This window comes from Condylura cristata, unplaced genomic scaffold, assembly GCF_000260355.1.
Source record: "Condylura cristata isolate star-nosed mole 26May11 unplaced genomic scaffold, ConCri1.0 scaffold00015, whole genome shotgun sequence".
Lineage (NCBI taxonomy): Eukaryota > Metazoa > Chordata > Mammalia > Eulipotyphla > Talpidae > Condylura > Condylura cristata.
The window spans coordinates 45698568-45722614 of NW_004567116.1; the positions used below are offsets into that span (position 1 = coordinate 45698568).

The 24047-nt window shown below is 44.8% G+C and overlaps 1 protein-coding gene and 1 pseudogene across 1 annotated transcript; one reads left to right on the forward strand and one right to left on the reverse strand.

Annotated features, from left to right (window-relative positions):
- Window positions 1-15360: 15360 nt before the first annotated feature.
- Window positions 15361-15789, forward strand: LOC101634002 (annotated as a pseudogene).
- A 1527-nt stretch (window positions 15790-17316) lies between these two features.
- FAM181B (family with sequence similarity 181, member B) lies at window positions 17317-19190 on the reverse strand. Its single transcript, XM_004683708.2, has one exon. The coding sequence runs from the start codon at window positions 19053-19055 to the stop codon at window positions 17775-17777; it is 1281 nt and encodes a 426-aa protein (XP_004683765.1). The 5' UTR covers window positions 19056-19190; the 3' UTR covers window positions 17317-17774.
- Window positions 19191-24047: the final 4857 nt, after the last annotated feature.

A 24047-nucleotide genomic window follows, 5' to 3' on the forward strand; every position in this document is an offset into this window, starting at 1 on the left:
TCAAAATGCGCACAATTTCCATGCCTTGGCTGGCCTGACAGTGGAGGGCTCGCAGGAGAAGGATGCAAACAGAGGGTGGGCTCTGGCTGACGGCCAGCCAGGAAATGGGTTCCAACAATGTCCTACAATCCTACAATGCCAAGAACTGGCTTCTGCCTGTCTGAATGAGCTGGGAAGTAGATGTCCCCACCTCTACCCAGAGCCTCCGGATAAGAACCCAATCCCATTAACACTTTGAGACTCAAAACAGGAAACACAGTGACCAACTGGTACTACTGATAAATGAGGACTGGGTAAGGCAATAAATACAAATAGTTATTTGTTAAGGCAACAATGGAAAACTATGTGCAGCCAAAGTGGAACACAGCTGCTGGCCGAACCTGAGACCAGCGAGGGGGAGGCAGGGTGTGGGGCACCTCACCTCTTTTCCTCCCTCAGGGTGTGGGGTGGGTTAGGACACTGGTGTCCCCTGAAGCCAGCCTCCCAGGCATCTCAGGCTCCCCACCTGCTCCAGGCCCAAGGGTGAATTTGGATTTTGGGGACATGAAAGTCAAGTTGAGGAGTCCTGTTAAGAAAAGAATCCAAAATTATAAAATTAACCACCAAAGCAAATATTTATTTCACATAGAAAAAAATGCAACCACTTGCAAATTTGTAAAAGCTATCAAATATTACAAACATCATAAAACTCTAAATATAAATTAACATTTTTATTAACTGCTTTTATAATTCTTTGAGACTGCCTGTTTAGCTGTGTTTTCCTTAATTGCCCATTTATATGGTAATGATTTTGTAAAATTACTTTCTATGGAGAGCAGACAATTCAATCTTTCTTCTAGCATAGGTGATTTTTTCCCCTAAATTTTTGGAAAGTATTTTTTATCTTAAAGTCTGTTATTGACAACATCATGTACAATTTTGACTCGCTATCAATGCTGTCAAATTTGGGGAAGCCTCTATCAATATCTCTCATTGTGTGACCTTATATTTTGAGATTCCTTCTGCAGTGACTCAGGTTTACGCCATTCTTGAATTGATTATACTCATTGAACAGATTTTTGTCCACATTCTAACTATCATGGTATATTGTAGCTTCATGTTAATCTTTCCAATGTCAGAATTTTGTGTCAAATCGGAAAAATAATTGAACATTTTGTGATGTGTTCACACCTCAATAATTCACACCTCTTCAATAAATGGATTCCCAAATAATCCAAGAGCCTACCAGTTATGTCCACTTTCAGATTGATCTCTTGTGACTTATTTCTTGGACATGACCTGGAAAAAATTCTGTTTCACCTCACTGTTTTGTTCATCTTTTATTGAACATTGCATTTCAACATTAAGTTTCAGAGGTAGATCACTACAAATCTGCATTCAATGCATTCCTGAAAGTTCAATTCTATCCTCTATATACCACTGACCTGTTTGACCCAGTGACACTTCTCCCTTCTCCCTTCACTTATAGTAATGGTAACCATCATTTTGGTCCTCTGTTCTAAAATTGTTGTATTTATTTTCCTCATTTGTTATTTTTATTTGGTTGCCTATTGCTTTTATCTCGATTTTCTCTCAGTTCTTTGAAAATAACTTAATTTAAAGTTGGCAATACAAAGTCAAAACAGAAGAAGGTGAAGTCCCTTTTATTGCATCAAAACATCTTTCAGAAATGCCATTTAAATGCTAAATGCTATATTAAAACTTTATCAATTAAGCTTCTCCCATCCACAAAAGGAGATATAAAGTGTGCTTAGAATTACATATGCTTTTTAGAAGTTACTTAAGTAAATTTTTCTCTGAAGGGAGAAAAATTGAATTTTGACAAAGCATCAAAGAGAACTAAAGACTCTAGCTATAATTCTATACACCTCATGGATTAGAAGAAATTTTTATAAAATATATCTGACTCTATTCATTTCAAACCCTGCTTTTGCTCTACTGCTCCCATTTCCTGGACCAAGCATTTTAGAACAGAACGACCTCTGACTGTGCAGCCTCTCTTAACTATAAAGTGAGCATGTGAGGGTTCTTGGAACCCATTCCCACATTGAAAAGCTAGCAATAACTCATCTCTCATGGAAGAGATAGAAAACCACATAAATATACCCACTAAATTCAAAGTAAATATATCCATGTTCCCCCACTTAATTTCCCATTAGCTGGCTCCCCAAAATTCTCATGTTCTCTCCAACAGCTTCCAACACAACAGTGGAGTATGAAGGGAGAGGTTGGAGACAGCCATCCAAACCACTTGCATACACCTAAAACCATCTCATGTTTCTAAGTTTCATTTATTCATTCATTCATTTATGCTTACAGAAGTAGGGTACAGGCCAGAGGTGCAGGGGCGGTGAGAGGATCCATCACAGACAGAGTGGGGAACAGAACAGGTAGACTGATGAACTACACTGCTGAGGGGAGCTGCAGGGGAGACAGGAGAGGTCTGTCACATCCTGTGGATCAAACTCGCACTGAAGCCTCTGCGGCTCGCTTGCAGTACTGTGCTTGAGCCCGCTGCGCCACCAGGGAGGACCCAAACATCTCATTTTTGAAGTTTTCACAAAATATACTATATGAAAACATTGCCAGGAGAACATACGCGCGCGTGCGCACACACACACACACACACACACACACAGAGCCTGTATCATAGAAGGGAACTGTGCGGATGAGAAGCCCTCAGATACAGCTTCATGAAAAAGCTCTCTAACTCCCACTGTTGTCCCAAACAGCTATATAGGTTCAGGGGATTCTAACAGCTGCAACATACAAGTGTGAAGATGTGTAATGATGCAAATGCGGCAGAAGTTTACTTCTTGCTCTTGTAAAATCCAAGAGATTTTGCATTGACTGACTGCTCTCCCTAAATGATGACTTAAAGAATCAGTTTCCTTCTATTTTGTGATTGTAAATTCAATGCATGAATTTCAAGACTGTCATGCCTTGTTCTTATACCAAACCACAAAAGGGGTTAAAACATGAAGGATCAGGGCCCTCCCTGGTGGTGCAGCGGGTTAAAGCACTGCACTAAGAAGCTTAAACCACTTCTGCATGAGTTTGATTCCCACCTGCCCCGAAGGAGATCCACATGGCATGGCAGACCTCTCCTGACCCACCCGCTGCTCCCCTCAGCGGTGTACTTCGTAGATCTGCCTGTTCTGCTCCCCTCTCTGTCTCTGGTGAATCCTCTCACCCTCCGCATATCTGGCTTGTACCCCAGTGTTCTGTATTCACAAATAAATAAATCTTTAAAAAAAAAAAAATGAAGGATCAGAGCGGAAGTTTTACGGTGCCAACCCCAGCAGTGAAGCATATCACTTTCACTCACATTTCCCTCAACTAACTGCCGAGGGTAAAGTCCAGAGCCGAGAAGGGAAACCAGACCTTCGTAACATTAGGTCTGCAGAAGTCCTCGTTTTCATCTCGCATCACTCTGCAGGCCTCTTTTCAAGCAGAAACAGTGTGGGGAAGGGGGAACTGCATGGACGGACACTCAGGCAGGCACAAAGCTCAATTGGGTAACTCAGCCCTGTCTATTTTTGCTTCTGCGGATGCAGGTACCAACCAAGACGAAGTCATATTCACCTATCACCACTAGAGGGCTCTTCAGGCCTTTGGAGTCCCCCAAGTTTTGCTCAGAGATGGTTTTCAGTGAAGCAGGATAAAAGGATTTTCCAGTTATCTGAGCAAAGATATAAATGGCCCTATTCTTCCCGGCCTCACCCAAAGAATAGGTCTGGGCCTGCCTCCACCTCGGGAAGATTAGCAACCAAGAGAAAAGAAAAGTCAGTGCTGTTGAGCAGGGTTGGGGGCAGTCCTTCTGGAGGCGGAGGGGCTGTGGCCCCAGACAGCCCAGAGGCTGCTACTGGCGCCTCCCGGAAAAGGCAAAAGCAGAATTCAAGACAGGTCAGCTCAGGTCTGTGCCCGGCGCCATGTGGCAGTTCGAGGTCTTGGTCGCTGTGGTAATAGCTGTGATGCTCTCCCCATTTTCCGCATCTTTCCAGCTAGCTCTTGGGCCAGGGTAAGGCCCTCCCCCGCTGAATTGTGCGCTGCTCAGAGAGAAGCCGGTCCTTACAGTCATGCAACAGCGCTTCCTGTTTCCTCGTGCCTTTGTGCGGACAAGAATGGCTTTTCATACAATGTTCTGGCAGTAACCCATGACCCGGGCCTGTGCCAAGGTGATTCAGATTCCGTCCGAGTTCTAGGCTGCTGTTCAAATGTGTCCCGAGTTTCTCAGTGCCACTTGAACCCCTGCCATGCATTGAAATCCTTTTGTTATGGGCAGAATTGATTAAGAGATGCGATTCTGAGCCGGCACTCTGCCGCCAGGGCTGGGGTGTCCCGGGCTCCCCAGGCACAAGCTGACCACCCACCAGCCGCCCACAGAGGGAGACCTGCTTCCCTCCAGGAGCGACTGGACAGTAGAGGCTCCCGGGAGACTTGCACTCCTGTGCCGCTGTTCGGGTCTTTTGTGCCGGTTTTGTTTTGTCTGCTGGAGTCTGGGCTCACGCCTGCCTCCGTTGCTCCTTTACCAAACAGCCCTGTGAAGGGTCCAGTTAGTCACGGATTCCGAGTCATTGTGGGGGTGGGGTGTTTTCAGTGCCAGAGCTCCCAGTGACCTTCTAAATCCTGCAACGAAAATCATGAGGCATCCAAAATCCTTCCTCACTGGGTGAGGAGAAAAGAGGGGACCAGAAAATTCAGGTACTTCTCCAGATCTCCCTTAAGGCCATTTTGGGCAATAATAATAGGAATAACAGGTACCACTGGGAAAGGGTCTCTAGAAAATGCTGGGTCTCTAAATATGTCATCTAAGGCAGCCACAACCCTATGTGATGTTATTGTTGTCATTTGACAAAAGAGGAAAATGAGCCTCTGGTTTAAGAATCTGCTCAAAGGCATACTGCTAAAAGTACTGCAGAAATTTTCGACTCTCTCTGAATCCGGGGGGGCTCCCAAAATGCCCCCAATGTTCAGGCACCTAATCCATACAGCCAGGACCCCTACCAGAGGGAAGGAGCTCTTGACTACTAACGAAAGCCTCCAGTTAGATGAAGACAGGCAGGACAGAAGACAAACTGACATTAAGGGAACTTCCCTTACAAATAAGGAGCCCTGCCCTAAGTCATTTTAGGTCACCATTATAAAGTGCCAGAAACCAAGTTTCTAAAACAACATTTATGTCACACAGTTCTGGAAGCTGAGAAGTTTTAGATCAGGTTTGAGCATGATCAGGTGTTTGGTGAGTTCTCTCTTCCTGGCTCACACTCATCTTTCTGTGTCTCTATGGAGAAGACAGAGTGTGCCTGGGGTCTGGCCTTTTTCTGAGAAGGGCACTAATCATGCTCATAAGGGCTCCACCTGTATGGCTCAATCATCTGTCAAAGGCTCACTTCCTAATACTTTCACATTGAGGATTATGATTTCAATAGTTTGTGGGAGGATACAAATATTCAACTCCTAATACCCATACTTCAAGAAAATGTCTTAAAAGGAAAAGCTGATGACCAATATAGATCCTAAAAAAAGAGGAAGGGGAGATTTGGGGTGCTGGTCACTAAGGTAACAGGTGCTAGAACCAGGCTTGATGTGGCACTCCTTCTCAGGACCACAAAAAGAGATCATCTTCCCATTTCCACAATGCACTTTGGAACTTCTAAGTGAATGGGAGCAGATATACCAGAAGGTCTGTTTTTCTGCATAGAACCAGTGATGATTCCCAAGATCAAAGCTTCAAAACCTTGGAAAGATTATTAAAAAAAACAAAAAACAAACAACAAAAAAAAACAGCACCCCCTCCTTTGGTTCCACAGCAATAGCATTAGAGTAAGCACTCATCTCCTCAGCAGTGTAAGCTCTGCAATGTGACCCTGATTTGTATGACAGTAGCTGATATATCAAACCCTAATTCTAAATTCACTTGAATGGCAAATTCAGCCTGAGTTCCCTTATTGGGAAATATGTCTTTCCAAAGTAGTGACATGCTTGAAGGGTAGGGGTGTGACTTTAAAAGAGTAATAATAAGACTTTATGTAAATAAAGCATAGGAGATTAAGCAATTAAATGATAGAAAAGAAAGCTCATCACAGTTGTTCCCAAATTTTGGAGTTGTTCATGCAAGTTCCAGTAGTTCTCCTTCTCCATTCCCTGCTCATATATGCTGTTTCAGAGCTCATAGCTGCTGTGGAGGTGAACAGTAGGGAGTCTCCCCATCAGACATAAGCTGATTTACATTTATGTCCCTCACTGGATACTAGCAAAAAGAGTATGTGTTATACACTAGGATTCTTATGAATTTCAATGGTATGAATCGGCCTTCCAGTGTTGGATCATGCTAAATGAAAAACAGATTTCCTGGGCAGATGGGAGTAACTAGAACTAGTTACTAGTACTAGAACTAATATCCTGTTGAATTAGCAACATCTGTCAGGGCTGGAGAGTGAGCAGTAGCTCTGGCCACACATTTGCCAACCCTAGAGCACATCCAATGCCTGCAAATATCTGTTTTTACCTCCTTTGTCTACAGGGCATATGACATTTTCCTCACATACTGCTGATGTTGCTAGAAGAAAACCAGAAGCTCTGCTGGGGAGGAATTCTGCACATTTCCATGCCCACTTTTCCCAAATGTGTGAACTAAAAGAAAGAAAATACAGCTCACTAGAACCACCTGGTTCCATCTCAGCGGAACTGCAATCACCTCTTGTTTACCTCAGACCTGATTTGTGCCCTAGAGCCAGCACCTATCACAGAGCCTCGTTCCATGCCATTGTCTATCTACCCTGTGAGTCACTTACTTGAAGTCAGGACCTGCACTGTATCACTGTATATTCATCTCTGTACACAATAGTCACAATAGGAAATACATAAATGGTGTTTGAGTGAGCAACTGAATTAACACTATGTGAACAAATCCCTTCAATGGGCAGTTTCCCTCACTGGAAATGTCCTCTGTCTCCAAGTTTTCTCCAAATTCCTTCTTCCACACTCTGGAAGAAATCTGATATTGTTAGGGGGAAAGAATGCCCTGGGGGAATTCCACAGGTTTTGTGGATTCCACCCACCCCCCCTTTCCAGACTAAAGCCATCAAGACACAGGAAACTACATCCCATCATCACTGAAGGGAGGATTGCTGGGACCCGAGGGTGGAGTTAGATAGCCAAGTTTGTTATAAAACCAGACACCTGGGCCTTGCAGCTTTCTTGGTTTTGGCTCTTGGCTTTTGCGGGCTCTCAGTGTGCTGTTGGGATTCCAGGTTGGTAGAACTGGTAGGATACATTACCAATTCATCCCTCTCTCCTCGTCCCTGAAATATTCATTTTTTTATTTCCCCTCCTTTCATAAATAAACCCTTTGTTAACCTTTTGTGTGTGCCTGCAGTCAAGTAGTACTATAAGTCACCAGTGAGGACCCACAGCCAGGCAACCCGTTTCATAGAGGGCTTAACCTGTAACAATATCATGTGTCCAAAACCCAGTAGCGTTGGCCTGAAGGCATGATAAAGATGGCAGTTTGGCACACATTGTTTAGAGTTATTACAAGGTCCTTCTTTCCACAAGGTGACCTGACATTTTTCTCCAGCTTTATTGGAATATAAATGACATATACTATGGTGTAATTTGAAAGTATACAATGTGATGTTTTATGCCAACAATATATTGTTTTGATGACTCTAGCTTCTTTGTTTTTCCTTTTTAAAACTTGTTTTGACTATTCAGGGACTCATAGTTCCATACAAATTTTGTTTGTTCTTCTATTTCTGTAAAAATCCCATTGGAATTTTGGAGGAATTATGTTAAATCTGTAGATTGCTTTGAGCAGTAGATAGATTTCAACAAATGATCCCTGAATACAGGATATCTTTCCATTTATTTGTGTCTCCTCAAATTTCTTTCATCAGTGTTTTATAATTCACTGTTCATGACTTTCATATCCTTGCTTAAATTTATTCCTAATTATTTTATTATTTTTGATGCTACTGTAAATTGGACTATTACCTTATTTGTCTTTCAGATAGATCATTGTTACTGTATAGAAACACAAATCATCTTTGCATATTGATTTTGCAGCCTATCATTCTGTTGAACTTATTTATTAGTTCTAACTGCTTTTCAGTGGACTCTTTTAGGATTTTCTATAGATAAGATCATGTCATCTGCCAAAAGAGTCAATTTCATTTCCTTTCTGATCTGGATGTCTTCTATTTCTTCTTATTGCTTAATTGCTATGGCAAGAACTTCTAAGGCAATGTTGAATAGTAGTGGTGAAAGAGGGCAATTCTTATTTTATTCCTATCTTAAAGGAAAATCTCTCAATTTTCCACTATTGGCTTTGTCATATACAGTCTTTTCCATTGATGTATATTCCTTTTGTACTAAATTTTTAAAAATTTTCATCATGATTAAATGTTGAGTTTTGTCAAAAGCTTTTTCTATACCTATTAAGAATATCAGATGGGGTCTCCCTGATGGTACAGGGGTTAAAGTCTCAGTGCTTTGAAGCTATCACCAGCCACTACAGCATAACTTCGATCCTGGACCAGAGAGGTGACCCACCTCTCCTGACATTCATTCACCTGCTGCTCCCTTCAGCAGTGTATATCAGCCAATCCACCTCTTCTGTTACCCACTATCTCTGGTCAATCCTCTCACCCCCTGCATCTCTGGCCTGTACCCCAGTTTTTATGTGCATAAATAAATAAAAATAAATTATTTTTTAAAAAAGAATATCAAATGATTTTTGTCCTTCATCTGGTTGATGTGGTATATCACATTGACTGAGTTACATGGTGAAGCATTCTCGCATCCCTGGAATAAATGTTGTTTGGTGATGATATATGATTCTTGTCTAATTTGGTTTGCTAAGATTTTTGAAGATTTTTGCATCTATATTCATGGATGATAGTGGCCTACAATATTCTTTTCTTATAGTATTCTTATCTGGTTTTAGTATTCAGGCAATGCCAACCTCATAAAATGTAACTAGCAGAACTGTGTGATCAGGAAGGACCACAGGCTGAGCACCAGAGCTGGGCAGGGCCACAGGTAACACAGAGGCACAGGTCATTGGCTTTGGGCAGGGTTGCAATTCAGTCTCCCTGATTAGTGGGTCTTCAGGTTATGCTCAGCAATCGACCGGGGACTTGATTTGGATGGAGTCTGAGACTGGTACGGTTGGTACCTCCCCTGACTCAGAGAAGCCACAACTGCTTTTAGTTAGATGAGTCTGCTGGTTTTGTTCTATGCCCAAGAAGTAAGATTGATTGAGACTGTTCAGGGCCTCTGCCAGGCTTCCTGGTTGGGTGAGACTGAAGGTTATACTGGGCAGCTGGGCAAAGCTGGGTAATGTCCAGGTGGGACATAAGAGGGAATCTATAGTCTGGCCAAACTATCAGATGGGGACCCAACCTGGACCAAACTGACTAGTGAGTCCTCTGGCCAAAGGGGCAATCCACCTGCTAGCATGTCTGCTCGGGGTGTTCACGGTCAATGAGACTGTAATCCGCCTCGGTCCACATGCTCTTTGCTGTGAGTTCCCACTCCTCTAGCTGTCCCTGGGTGCTCTAGTCTTGCTGACTTCCCCAGTGATTACCAAGTGGGGCCCCTGGGAAACGTCCCTCGATGCTGGGGAAAACTGATGTCCACCTTGCACTTTCTTTTCCCAAAGGAGAATCTTTACACTAGGGAATCCTCTGAGGGAAAGTGATGCAAAGAGAAATTATCACTCTTCCCCTGCTAGCTTTCTCTTACTTGTGGTCTGTGCTTCATTGCAAAGACTTAGAGCCAAATGGGACTTGGATTTGGAAATGTGTTGGAGGAAGAAGTAGTAGGAAAAATCAAGGGAGACATAAAAGGCAGCAACTAATTCCAAGGATTCTTCTTGGCACAGTGACTGGAACTTGCAGAGAATTTGGTTGCAAAGTTTGCCAAAAGCAGGGAGGTTTGGTAATTCATGCATATTATAGTGTTCCTGTATTTCAGACATAAGTGGGGCCTGGTGGTACAGCACTGAGCAGGACTTGCAGAGAACTGTACTCAAAAGCTTGATATCTAGTCAAAAGGAGACCCTGGCCCCAGCTAAGCCAAGTGGACATCCCTGTAAAGCTCCACACTAAGCTACATGTGAGTGGGAACCTAATGAAAAGCCAGGCCATGCAGACCAAACACATGTGAGACAGGAAGCAGCACTATCTTAAGAACACACATGTGTGCCTGCTTCCTGTCACCATGGGGTGCCAAGGTGGCCACTGGATCTACCTCTTAATGAGGTGCAGGCTCCTCACGCACTCCTGGGACAGGATGTTCCTAGCCCATATGTGGAGCAATTGCAGCTGAGTGGATCTGCATGTGATGTCATTCAACTCTAGCCTCAGAGCTGTAACAAGTTATAGGCTTCACGGCTCCACCAGATGTTCCTACCTCATGTGGCCACATCTGGATCACACGGAGCTGCTTTTGGTCTGCCAAGTCCACCCTCAAACTGGAGACAGCTTCTTGACATCTCTTCAGAGTCTTTTTCTTCGTATTCTTTGAAGTACAATAAAATTAATGTGATATAGTTACATGGATCTGGTTTAAGTCTAGAAAAAACTTTGCCTGGTACAATAAGTAGGGTAAATTTTTGTTGCTTCTTTTACTACTTTATTTATTGATTACTTCCTGGGGCTGCTGTACCGCAAACTGGGTGACTTCACAGAATTTTATAGTCTCACTCTTCTGGAGGGGAGAGATCTGTAGTCAAGGGGTCTATAGGGCCCCTCTCTGTGATGGAGCCAGAGAAGGCTCTTTCCTTGCCTCTTTCCTTCAAGCTTCTAAGGTTTGTAGACTCTCCTTGGCTTATGGTTGCATCACTCTAGTAATAAATGTCTTCTCTTTATATTTTTTAATCATCTACCCTTTGTCTATGCCCATATCTGTGTCCAAATTTCCTCTTTTTATAAGAACTCCATCCATATAAAGAGAGCCCACCCCAGTCACCTATTTTAATTTGATTACCTCTACAAAAACCCTGTAGCTGATTAAGGTCACATTCTGAGATTCTTGGGGTTAGGACTTCACCATATCAGCCAATAACATTTATTATAGGTAATAGTGGATCTTGAGCCACTTGCCAGGAATCCAGACAAATGTCTGTATACTCTCTCAACCTCCTTCTTGTCCCTCCTCTTTGCCATCACATTCTAATAGAAGACAACTATGTTTTCTTTTTTTTCAATTTAGAATGTTTCTAGTAATACCACCCATTAAAAGTGAGACCCTCCCTGGTGACACAGGGGGTTAAAGCACAGCACTGAGAAGCTAAAGCCACGTCAGCATGAGTTCGATCCCCACCTGCCCTAGGAGCTGATCCACATGATGGGCAGACCTCTCCTGGCCCTCCTGCTGCTCCCCTCAGTAGTGTACTGTGTTGATCTGTCTGTGAGGCTCCCCACTCTGTCTCTGGTGAATCCTCTCACTGCCCCTGCACCTCTGGCCTGTACCCCAGTTCTATATTGATAAATAAACAAATCTTTTTTAAAAAAATGTGAGGGAAAAAGCTGTCTTTACCATTCACTTAGCAATTAAATTCTCTAGTACTCTGAATATTTTCCTATATCATTTCCACAATCCCCTATAACACCAAACATTTTGTATATCATCCTACATGATTTTGACCTCATTGGGGAAAGGACTTATTATAGTCATTGCTGATCTTACAAAAGAACGTTTGGTCACTCTTTGAGTAAATAGTAGAAAACATGGTCTTTATGTTTCCTCTTTCTTACTTGTTAAGACATGCTAAAGATTGAATTCTAGACTGAGAGGGAAAAGTGAGAGGGAGGCTGGAGATACAGGAGACTAAATATAATAGGTGAAGCAGCTTCTTTCCCTCATGAAGTAGAAGGGGCAGGAAAAGTTCCTTCCTGTCAGAGACAAAGACTCATGCTTGAAAGTTGGACTCCTTGGTGGCCCAGGGGTTAAGGGCAGTACTAGGAAGCTATCAGCAGCCACTGCAGCATGAGTTCCATCCCCAGCCAGGCTGCTGAACTTCATGGTGCAGCAGACCTCTCCTGTCTCACCCACTGGTACCAGCAGTGTATTTCAGTCAATTCACCTGTTCTGCTCCCCACTTTCATCTTGTTAGGACACTGACAGTCACTGGGAGGATGGAGGAAGATAACAAAGCATATGCACAAGGGAATGCCCTGCTGAGATAGGAAACCAGGAATATGCAGTGTAAGGTGGAATCATTACCAAGGAGGTTAAGATCCCCAGTCTGTACAAAATGCAATGATAAGTGTATTATCAATATAACATTTCTGGTGTGAAAAATAAAGTCTCCTTTAAAAAGAAGTCTCTACAGGCAACTATATAGCGAAACAAGAGAGCTTCTAGTAGGAAGCAGTAGAAAGCTACAATATATTCAGTCCTTGCAAGACAATAATGGACACTACCTTTTTTTGTTAGTTTTATTTACTTCTTATTATTTTGTATATTTTTAACATCATACTTCATTTTTTTTAAGATTTATTTATTTATGCATACAGAACTGGGGTACAGGAGAGAGGTGCAGGGGTGGTGAGAGGATTTACCAGAGACAGAGTGGGAAGCAGAACAGGCAGACAAAGAACACTGCTGAGGGGAGCAGCGGGAGGTCAGGAGAGGTCTGCCCAGGCTGGGCTGGGGGATAGAGCTCATGCTGAAGTGGTTAGCTTCTTAGTGCTGTGCTTTAACCTGCTGCACCGCCAGGGAGAGCCCCCATTCTTCATTTTCACCAATGTATGCTTTATCATCTCAGGTGTACTCCGGGTGAAATTCCCACCACCAATTCACCCAGGTGCCATCACCATAGTTGCTTGTGCTCTTTCCTCCCCTATTTTGAGCCTTCTCCCTCCTCCTCCCCTGCAGAGTGTCTCTGGCTTATAGCTGTCTGTTGATTTTGGTTTTACTTTGTTATAATTACTTTTTTTATGGACACTACTTCTATAGTGCAGTGCCTGGCCTCAGACTCACATGTGCTCAGACTGGAAGCCTTGTGGGGAAGAGAACTAGAGAAAGGGCAATCTGGAGCCTACAGCAGAGGAACCAAGCCCAGGGTATTCACATCCTGGATAACAGGATCATTTGGAACCTGACATAATGCCAAGCTGCCAAACCTTGGCTGCCTAGTGCTAAGAACTAACCGCCCCCCGCACACACCCCCAGCCCCTGTCTTTCCTCGGTGGACATTCATGCATTGTTTATGTCACATCCCCAGGATGCCCCTTTGTGATAGTTTTCCATCTTCACCAATGGCGAGACTACATTTCAAGACAGTTTAGCAACTGGGCCAGGGCTGGTAAGTTAGCAGAGATAAGATGTAACTACATGGATGATACAATCTTCTCCCTCAGCTTTCTTACCTTTCACCTATGACCAGGAGGATAATAGCAATAACTAAACTCAGGCCTTTGTAAAAAAAATAAATAAATAAAATCATGTATGTGACCATGCCAGGCACCTTAGAGACACTGCTTATATATTTGGCTAGCATAAAGGTGCTCAACTCGCAGCAATTTTGCTCCTCCAGGGACATCTGTTAACAGGGGTATTTTTGATTGTGACCCTAGAGGAATGCTCACTGCACGGTGTACAGAGGCCAGGGATGTTATTAAATATTCTAGATGCGTAAGGCAGCTCCAACAGCAAAGTCTCTCCCACCCAAAATGTCAGCAGTGGTGACATTATTCTACCCCACTAGTAGAATAATACAGGAGAGTCGCAATGACACAGCTAACAAAGTCAGCAGAGCCTGACAAGGAGACAGGTCTTGGTGTTAGGATGCTTAGAAATTAGGATCTCAGATTCAGAAGGTTACCTAAACTGTCTGAATCTGTTTTCAAATGGGATTAAAACCCCCATCTACCTCATGGGAATGCTTAGCGCCTCAGTGGGTGGGTGCTAAGCTCAGAGCTGGAGCATGGAAACACACAGTGTTAGTGTCATTATTAATGAAAAGCAAGGCAGGCTAGATGCTGAGAGAGAAACACCATGTTTTACTAAAGTGAGAAGTGAGAGGAAATTAAGAAACATTGCAGTGACACCATAGCCTTCACAATTGTCGTGGGGTTATTAATGTTTTCCTGCTGTGAAGTTCTATCCTGGATTGTACTCATCATAAAGTCATTTAGATAAATTAAACAATTGTTGAATAATATTCTGCTAACAATATAATTAATCACTTTTCACCACTCTGAAAGAAATTCAATAGACACCAAGTTTCTGGAGTAGCAAAAGTTCTTTTCACCATTAACAAGACTCATGGCTCTATTTCCTATGGTGCTTTCTTAAGAAAGCTTTTATTAAGAAGAAAGTGGCTCAGTGGTAGCATTGAAAGTTTCTGCCATGGCTTGACATCCATTTGCTTCTCCCCAAATTCCTTTCTGAAAATATCACAATACTTTTGATTTGCACCAACACTGACCTGGACTTTAAAATCTCTTTGCATAACAATGGGGTTTTAGTTTTTCACATGGTTATATTCTTGTCATTCTGTTTTGGCTGCCTTAGACAGAAGGAGCTCTACTTTACAACACTATTGGTAGCAACATCTCACCATATTTTCTAGGTTTTGGTCTCATCATTTTCATCAGCAGGTCTTCAGAACTAAAGGAACTCTCTCTTGACTCCAGCTGCTCACCTCCCACCCAGTCTTTTCTGTCCTTCAGCCATTGTGTTTATGATGGCTGATGACGTCACGTGTCCTCTCTGCCACATTCACAACTGGTTAAAACATGTCTGACTTTCCCCCAAATCTCCAGCAGATAACAAGCCAGGTTCCTCTCTCCAGATCTCCTTCATATTCCATTCATCAAATGTGTACATCAGGGAATGGAGAGACATCTTTACAAAGTTCACACTCTTCACCATCCCCTTCCCTAGAGAGAGGGTGAGAATGGGGAGTGAAGAAGAACAGGCAGGCAGAAACCAAAGGGGCACAGGGTGGGGCTTGGAGCTGGGAGGAGAGGGGAAAGGGAGAGTAAGGAGTGTACAGCTTGTAAGGCAGAGGTGATCACCAGATAAAGAAATGGACCAAAACGAGAGAAAGGGCTTCACAATCCTAACAGCTTCTGTGTGTAGAAACCATGTACACACACACACACACACACACACACACGAATGTCAAATACATACACTTGCCAAATTAATCAACCACTACAACAGCCTCAACATTTAATTCATTTCCTCCATGAACTACCCAACAATATGTGGAGTGACATGTGGGGGGAATACTCTCCATTTTCTCAGGTAAGGAAATTGAAATGCAAAAAAAAATAAAGTTTCAGTTCCCCTCTCCCAAAGTGGTTGAATAAAAGGAGAGAAGAGCAGCAGAAAGGCAGGATGGCAGTCACTGCAGATTCGGGAGTAAAAGTCCCTGGCAATTTCCAAATGTTGGAAGAACTGGAAGAAGGCCAGCAAGGAAGAGGAGATAGGGTCAGGAAGATAATGAAGCCATGACATGTACAAGATAGACAAGGGTGATCCATGGGCTTCTAAAAACACTTCATGGGAACTGAATATACAGCTTTAAAATAAAATATGACCCAAATGTCCAGAAGCACACTCTTTGTAAGATCTGTAGCAAAAATTAGTATGGATGGAGTCAATAGTTCCAATGGAGTGGTGGGCCCAAGATCCATCTCAGTGCCAGCAAAATGGCAGAATTCATAGAGCATCAAAGTTGTATTGCAAGAGCTATGGTGCCTAATGATGTCTAAAAATAGAAAATGTCCTCATCCATCACCAGAAGGATAGTGTTACAACAGTTAATCAAAAAGAAAATCCACAGTTCTCATTCTGTGGGACCTCCCCCCACCACACACACATAACACACGCACACATTGGATTTAAGCAGTCTTCATTTTCCACCCTAGTAAGTTTCAAATTACAACTTGTAGACTTCACAGGGCTGGTAAGGAAGTCCCATTCAAAGCAACTTAGCTTAAGATATTGTAAATGGTACAATATCTTATATATGTATATAAGTCAGGCTCTAGTAAATCACCGTCCTGTCAAGTGTAACCACTGTCTACATAGTGAACTTCTGAGCTCAAGAAATAATAGCCAAGACTATTGAAACTGATTCATCTAACTCATCTGTGAAACGCATCACACCATCACCTTGCTGCTGATTACTTGGCCTGGTCTCTGCCTTCTCCCTACCCTGCCCAGCCCCACCCCACAGCCCTCTTCCGGCAGCAGTCTTCCAGCAGTCTTCCGATCTCACTGTCTCAAGTGAGCTAATGTGAAGGTGTCAGGTCACAGCCTGTGGGACTACTGCTGATGTGTGGACTGCTTGTCTGAGACCCTGGTCTCTTTTCATCAGTCTTAAATGAAGCTCCCTTTCCAAGTCGTGGTCCTGTTCCCACATTCCACTACTGCCCTTGGCTTAAGCATAGATTGCAATCCCTACTGCTCCCCTCTGAAACTGGCCTTTGGTGAGAATTCAGGGCTATTCTCCATATCTTCCTCCCATCTTTTATCAGGGAGTATGTTTGTTTCATCCTCCTCCATAAGCCCCTTTTGTACCATTATCACACAACACCCTCCATGACACTGCTTTGGCCAGAAGCCATCAAGTAAGGTTGGGAAAAGTCTCTGACCACTTTCTTTTAATTTTAGAACCACATTATTTACTTTCCATCAGCCTGGGGAATGAATATTGGGCCCTTAGCCCTGTCTCTGCTGCCACGCTCAGCCAATGGCTTCTTAGGTCAGGTTTTGCTAAGGTGAAAAATAGTCACCAGGGTTACAGAGACCTGCCAGTTCTCATAATCCTTTGTGATTATACTTGAAGAAAGAGCACAAGAAGACACCTGTAGGCATGTGGTCCATGCCCACACACACACACACACACACACACACACACACACACACCATACCTCTGAATAAATTGTTCTCTTTTCCTAGAATTGCCTTTGCTTTCCAAAAACTGAAGAAGTTTAAAACAAGAGGGAGAGAAATGGACACCATGCTTACCACATCTAAGCTTCCCAGGCAAGAGATGTGAAATGAAAGTCAAAAGAAAAAAAAAAATGGATACCATAGAGAGCAATTAAGAAAGAACCAAAGTAAGCCATGGCATTCATGAGAGTGGAAAGAAATGAAAGAAGGAAGGGAGCAGAAGCAAACTGAGGAGGAAGAGAGACAGAACCAGCATACACAGGTAGGGTCAGCAGGGGTCTACTGACCTGGTGTCCGTGAACACTCTCAAAAGAAGCAAAGAGACCACATGGAAAGTCATCCTCTGAGGAACACCCAAAACAATGAAAACGTATCTCTGCTCCATTCTTTTCAATATAGGTTTTAATTCATAATGCACTCGCAGGCAAGGGAAAGGGAAGAACCAGAGCATGGTCTGAAAAGGGCAATTACACTAAATACACAGACCTTTTGCTGAAAGTTGGGGAAGGAGCAGGTAGCTACACAAGTTCCCCCTGCCCCTGCTGCTATTCCCACCCTATTCCCCAAACTCCTGGGTTTCTTGCCTCCTTTGGTTCAGAAAGAACCTACCAACCGCTTTTGGTTTTGTCTGTTTCTGTTTTTGTTTTGAACGCTTGAGGTTCTGATTAAAACAATCCCCAACTCTTCGTCTTTTTCTGAAGTGTTTTTTGTTTATTATTATTATTAATTGAATTTTTTTATCCCATTTCATGTCCACACGCAAGTTCCCACCGTTCTGTAAGTTCAGGAAAGCCGGGGAGGCGGGAACTCCCCCACAGTAGTTTCTAATGGGAGAGAAGACTACTTCGCAGTCAGTCCGGGTGTGCCCCCTCCTCCCCAGGCGCCCCTTCCCAAACCCCGTCGGGTCTCCAAAGGCCAGAGTAAGCCGGGCGGCTGTAGCTGGCGCTGTAATCGTAGGACACCTGATGTGGCGGCAGTGGCGGGGGCAAGGCGCAGTCTGAGAAGAAGGGGGCGAAAGAGGCCAAAAGGCCGGGCCCGTCCTCCCCACCCGGAGAGTCCGCCGGGGCCGGGTACTGGGGACGCAAGGGCTCGTTCAAGGTCAAGCCGCCGCGGGGGGCAGCGACCGGAGGCTTCTTGGTCGTGGGACAGGCCGGGACGCTCCAGGGCTCTGGGTATAGTAGGCTCCCCACCATCGCGGGCGGGGGCTCAAAGAGGCTGGGCTCCAGCTCCAGGGATCCCCGCAGGACGGCGGCTCCAGTGGGGAACACATCGAGAGGCTCCGCGGCGACTAAGACGCCCGCCTCGGTGGTGGCGCCGTAGTCCGGCCCCAGCAGCTCGAAGAACTCCACCGCCTCGGCGCCCTTCTCCAAGTCGCCCAAGCTCACACCCGGCCCCGACGGGACGCAAGCGCCGCTACCCGCCCGAGAAGGCTCGGTGAAGAAGGACGGCGGCAGGTTGCGGGCTCGCAGAGGGACCTTCCTGGCGCCGGGCACCGCCGTGCCCCCCAGGGGACCGATCGCGTCCCCGCCGCCGCCCCCGGAGCCCGCCGCGCCGAGCCCCGCCGGGGGTGCCGCCAAGGTGCCCCCCACCGGCTCAGCGCCCCCGGGGACGTGGCGAAGCGAGTCGAAAAGTGCGGCCAGGCTCCGACTCTGAAGGCTGGCGGCCGCCGCGGCCTGCGACGCCTCCCTCCGTGGGGCTACCTTGCCGTGTGCTGGGACCGCGACCGTCTGGGCGCCGGGAGCGGCGAGCGGCCGCTTGGCGGGTGCGTCGGCCGCTCCCGGAGAGGGAGGACCCGGGGGCGCGGCGCCCATGAGGCCGCTGCAGCGCTTGATCTGCTTCTGCAGGTACTTGCGGTGGTTCACCTTCCGCTTGGACTTGCCCGGCTTGTCCAGTGCCAGCTTGATGTTGCTGGACGCCGAGTCCATGAAGCTGAGCAGGTCGCGGGTGGCCTCGCGCACGTCCCCACCCTCGGTGCCTGCCAGCAGCGCGCTAGCCGGCGTCCCGGTCTCCTCGTCCTCGAAGCAGCAGCCCTTGTCCAGGGCCCCGAAGGCGCCCCCCAGCCCGTCCGAGGAACCCCCGAAGCCGAAGGGGACGAAGGGGTGCGTGCTGAGGAGCGCGGCCTGCACGGCCATCGTTGCGGCACCCCGGGTGTCCGCCGCGCGGCCCGCGCCCCTCGGCCGCTTCCAGCCCGCCGCCCAGGCCCGGCTCCAGCCGAGGCGCGGGGCGCAGGGCAGCCTCACCGCTCCTAGCTGGGCTGGCTGCTCGGCCTCCCGGGGGAGCTCGTTAGGTCTTGTAAGAGAGGGGCGGAGGGAGCGAGCGCGGCGACCGCCCCGGTGGCGGAGGGGTGGGGCTTACTTAGCGGAGCTGGGGACCGAGCGAGGCTGGGGTGAGGGGTCGCTTTCCAGTAGTCAGGACTTTCTGAAACTCACTGCCTTAACCCCTTCGTCTCCGTTCGCACGGCGGCGTTTCTCCTGTCTACTTTAACTGCCCGCGGGAGAGAGACTGGCTAGGGGTTCCGCAAAAGCCGGCCCCAGTAGCAATTATCACCTGGTGAGGAGACTCTTCCAGAGGCGGAAAAGGAGAATATCCAGAGAGGAGTATTTCCACCCCAGCTCTGGTAACAGTGAGGGCCAGTTACTGCTTATGCTAGCCACTGTGCATCATTATCCATTTAATTGTTGAATGAAGTGTTACCAAGTTTGAGGGTTCCTTGGGCTTTGACAGTGGCCATGAAGGAATTCAAAGCCACATCGAGGCAAAGTAAAGCAAATTAGAAGACAGTAAGCCCAGGAAGAGCTCCCGGGGCAGAGTCCAGGAAAGAACAATAATTAGGAAAGGCAGAGAGGGAATTCCTTACTTAAAAGAGAGTCCTATGCAGAATGAGCATAGGACTCTGAATCCAATTGATACTTTCAGTCTGAAAAATATCTCTAACTCCCAGAGTTAGTTTAGCTCTAACATAATAGCATTCAAAATAAATGGACTGTATAAAGACTCATATGTTAAAGTATCTTCATTTCCAGACCTCTGGCATTCTAAGCATTCCATCAAAGTTGATTTGGAGACCCTGTAAGACTTAACTCAAATGCTACCTGTCTTCACAAGCTGAGCCTGGGTGCCTCTGGAAGACCTGATACATATTGTATTATTCTGTCCAATTCTCCTTCCCCTTCCTAAATGAGAGCCCGTGGCGCTGTTCCTCATCTGAAAAAGGTGGGAATGATCATGGCTGGTTGTTTTTGTTTGTTTTTTTTTTTTTCATTTTTTGTGAAAGAAGCACATGATAGAACAGGCAAATCATACCTGAGTCACACTTTTCTTTATGGATCATCTCAAGATTCTCTGGGAGGGTCTGTATGAAGTTCCTGGCACAACATAGCAACTTCGCAAATATCCATGTTCTATTCCTTAGGTAACATCCTTCCCGTCCCAATCCATCATCCTATAATATCAACATTGTTTTTCCTTTTTCCCAACAAAGCAAGTGATTATTTTCAGACAAGAGACCAGTAACACTTGCAGATTGTAAAAACTGAGGAAAAAGCAGTTTCATAGAATAGCATGAACACTGAAGTTAGAGCCAGATTAAGGCTGGAGTCCAATCTTGTCCCCTGTGCATACAAAATGACTGTAGACAAGTCTCTTAAACTTCTGGATCACAAAGATCCATAGACAATAGGAATGATAATGTGAGCTTATTTGATAAGGCCATTGCAAAAATCAATTAAGAACAGGGAAGGGGAAGTCCTTTGTCACCATGAGAATCTATGCACAAATAGAAAACATTCATGGCTTCAAAGTTCTATAGTCTCATTCAACAAAATTGAGCCTTACACAAGAAATACTCATTCTAACCCTTATTCTTAAAACCAGTGTGTAGAAACTGAGAACAGATAGCTAACTAGCTAGTAGTGAACACAGAGTAAGACGGACAGGATTCTTTCCTTTTCAGCTGGAAAGATGCATATGCAAATGAGTCATTTCCATGTAATGCATGTCTCAATCAAATCTTCCCAGAGGTGTCCCAAAGGAAGCTTACAGGTAGCATTTGCACTAAGACTTAAATAAGGCATTTCAGTGCACCAAACAAGCTGTGTCTCCCAGAGTAGCCTGAGCAGAGGCATGGGTCTATGAAAGCAATGATGTTTATGCAAAACAGCAGATAATAAGGCAACAAAGAGCAACTTCTGCTGGCAATAGCTCTATACCTGAGACCTAAAGGAAACCTGCAGGTCTTCAGCATTCAACTAAGTTGTGTGTGGAGCCCCCACATCATGGTCTCACTTGCTGTCCCCCTTGATCTTTTCTTTGGGGAAGAGCTCTATCTGGAATGAAATTACTTTCAGAAAAGTCAGCGACCATCTCCTGCCAGACCCGTCAGCCCCTCCTCCTACATCCTGAGTGAGCACGCTCAGTTAAGTAGCTTTGACATCAATACATTTCACTTCCTATGGGGCAGAGGGACCCTGCTCCAGTCTATACTGGGGCCTCTCTGCAGAGCTCCAAACTAGAGCTCTTTCACCCCAGTGATACCTAATGCTGAGCAAGTGGGATTAGTCTCCTTGGGAACCAAGCCCCCCAGCGGCTCAAGGGCTGAACTCGCCCCAAACCGTTTGAGAGAATTGAGATTTCATATTGTTCATTTACACTTGGATTTCAGGACATTACTTAGACAAAAGCCCACCTGAGAGCTACCCTCTTTCTTGTGGGTAAATACAGCAGGAAGATCAAAAGCTGACTTACTTATTTTGTTTTCCTTTTTGTAACTTTAATCATATTCCCTGCAGGATAATCTTAGTCCTCAGAGATGTCAGGAATGCACATTCATAAAGGGAGATATAATTATGCATTTTTTCCTCACTCTTGTCATACCAATTTTCTGTCACTCAATATTTTGAAACCACAAACGAATTAATTCCTTGGTTTTACCACAGAATTGGTAAAGTATCTCTATCATCATAAAATAACATTATCACAAATTGTACATCTCTTAAAAATGTATCTTTTTCCCTTGCAAATCAAATTCTACTAACACTAGGTCTTAATTTCCATCTTAAAATATTAATGCTATTCTAGCCACCTCTAATCGTATCATAAAGATACAAGACTATCCCAAGACTAGGTGGTTTAAAACAATAGCCATCTTGGCCCTCCCTGGTGGCGCAGCGGGTTAAAGCACAGCACTAAGAAGCTAAAGCCACTTCCGCATGAGTTCGGTCCCCGCCTGCCCCTAGGAGATCCACATGGCGTGGCAGACCTCTCCTGACCCACCCACTGCTCCCTCAGCAGTGTACTTCGTCCATCTGCCTGTTCTGCTCCCCGCTCTGTCTCTGGTGAATCCTCTCACCCTCCGCATCTCTGGCCTGTACCCCAGTTCTGTATGAATAAATAAATAAATCTTTTAAAAAAAAATAGCCATCTTATTCTATCTCACATTACTATGAGTCAGTAGTTTAAGCTGTGCCTAGCTGGGTGATTCTTTGGTCCTAGTGACAATAACTGATTTGGAAATCTAAGGTAGCTTCAACCTGTGCCTACAAGCACAGTGAGCACTCAAGAATTCCTGAGACAATACTGCAGGAGGTCCCCTGTAGCACCTGCCAGGCATCTTATATCCCAGCCCCAGAATTCCCAGAACATCACTGCTGCTACATTCTTTGGGTCAAGCAAGTTCTCAGGGCCAGCTCATATTCAAGGAAAGGGAAATTAGACGCCAATCCCAAAGAAAAAAATAACAAAGAATTTGTTCGGCATGGGTCCTAAATTTCTTTTACTCTAAGCACCGCCCTCTTTGCTTTCTTAGTAATTGGTTTGTTGAAGAAACTAGGTCAATGCCTTGTCATTCCCACTTGATTAGTTGCCTCCATTCCCATGGCATCGTTGAACCTATTTCGCTGGCCCTCATGTTTCCTGTAAAAGTAGGCTGTGGGGGCCACACTGGAAATGAGCCCTCTCTGAATATGCATTGGGATGTCTGACTTTGAACCTAGACATTTTTTTTTTTAAATTATGAAACACAACTAAGGATTTTATGAAGCAATTTTTGTATAAAGCAAAGTCAAGTGAATCTGTGTATCGAATTGGTGGCATAACCATATAGAGAGGATGTTTTTAAGAGAATTTCAAATAGTAATTAGACTGTTCATCCCTATTGAGATATTTTTCAAGGACAGAGAATGGCAACAGAAAAAGAAAACTGGTAATTATGTTATTAGTAAGAATATTGGTATTTTTATTCAGAAACTACTTATATAATGCAGTATATAATATATATGATCTATAACTTATTATATAATATGTCACATATATAATAATGTAAGTGAGCAAATTTATCTGATCAAGCCTCTGTAGCTACCTTTCACAAACAGGAAACAAAATAGCTGTGGTTTATCATAATGGCCCCAAATAAAACGCTGATACCTGGTTCCAAGCCCTTTTGCAATATGGCATCATCGCTCCTCCCATCAACAATGGGGTCTGGTTCTCCACACCTTTGAATCTGTGCTGAAGATGAGGCACAGGGCAAAGAGAGAGCTCTTAGGGTAAGAATAGAAGAGAAAAATCCTCAGAAAAGTTAAAGGAGGCTCCGGAGATAAGGGCAACAAATTCCAAAGGGAACTTGTCAATTACCCCAGGATTAAGGGCAATAGGACCGTCTGGAACAAGGACAATAAAGAAAAAGGACTCTAAGATAAGAGCTGGGACACGGAGATTTAGTTCTGGACACAGAGACATTAAGGCAATGAGTGAGACCACAGAGCACTAACCAATCACAGAGAGACTGGTGGAACTTTAGAATAACCAAGGGAAAAGGGTCTATATTCCCTGAGACCCAACTCCCTTGAGGCTTCCTTGCCCCTCCCTGGTCTGGTTCTACTGACCTGGAAGTCCCACTGTATTTCCATCCCTTTTCTCCTCAATAAACTATTTCTGTAAACCAATTTGCCTCCTCACTTGTCTGCTTGAGCATCTGTGAAGTTCCTACTGCGGCTTCATGAGACACCAACCAGCAGTTGTCTAGTGGCTGGAACTCAGCGTTGCCATTCAGCCTGGGATCCATTTCTGGCTGGGAGAGTAGGCCTGAAAACATGACATTTCTGGTTTCAGAGAGTGCACAAGTTCCA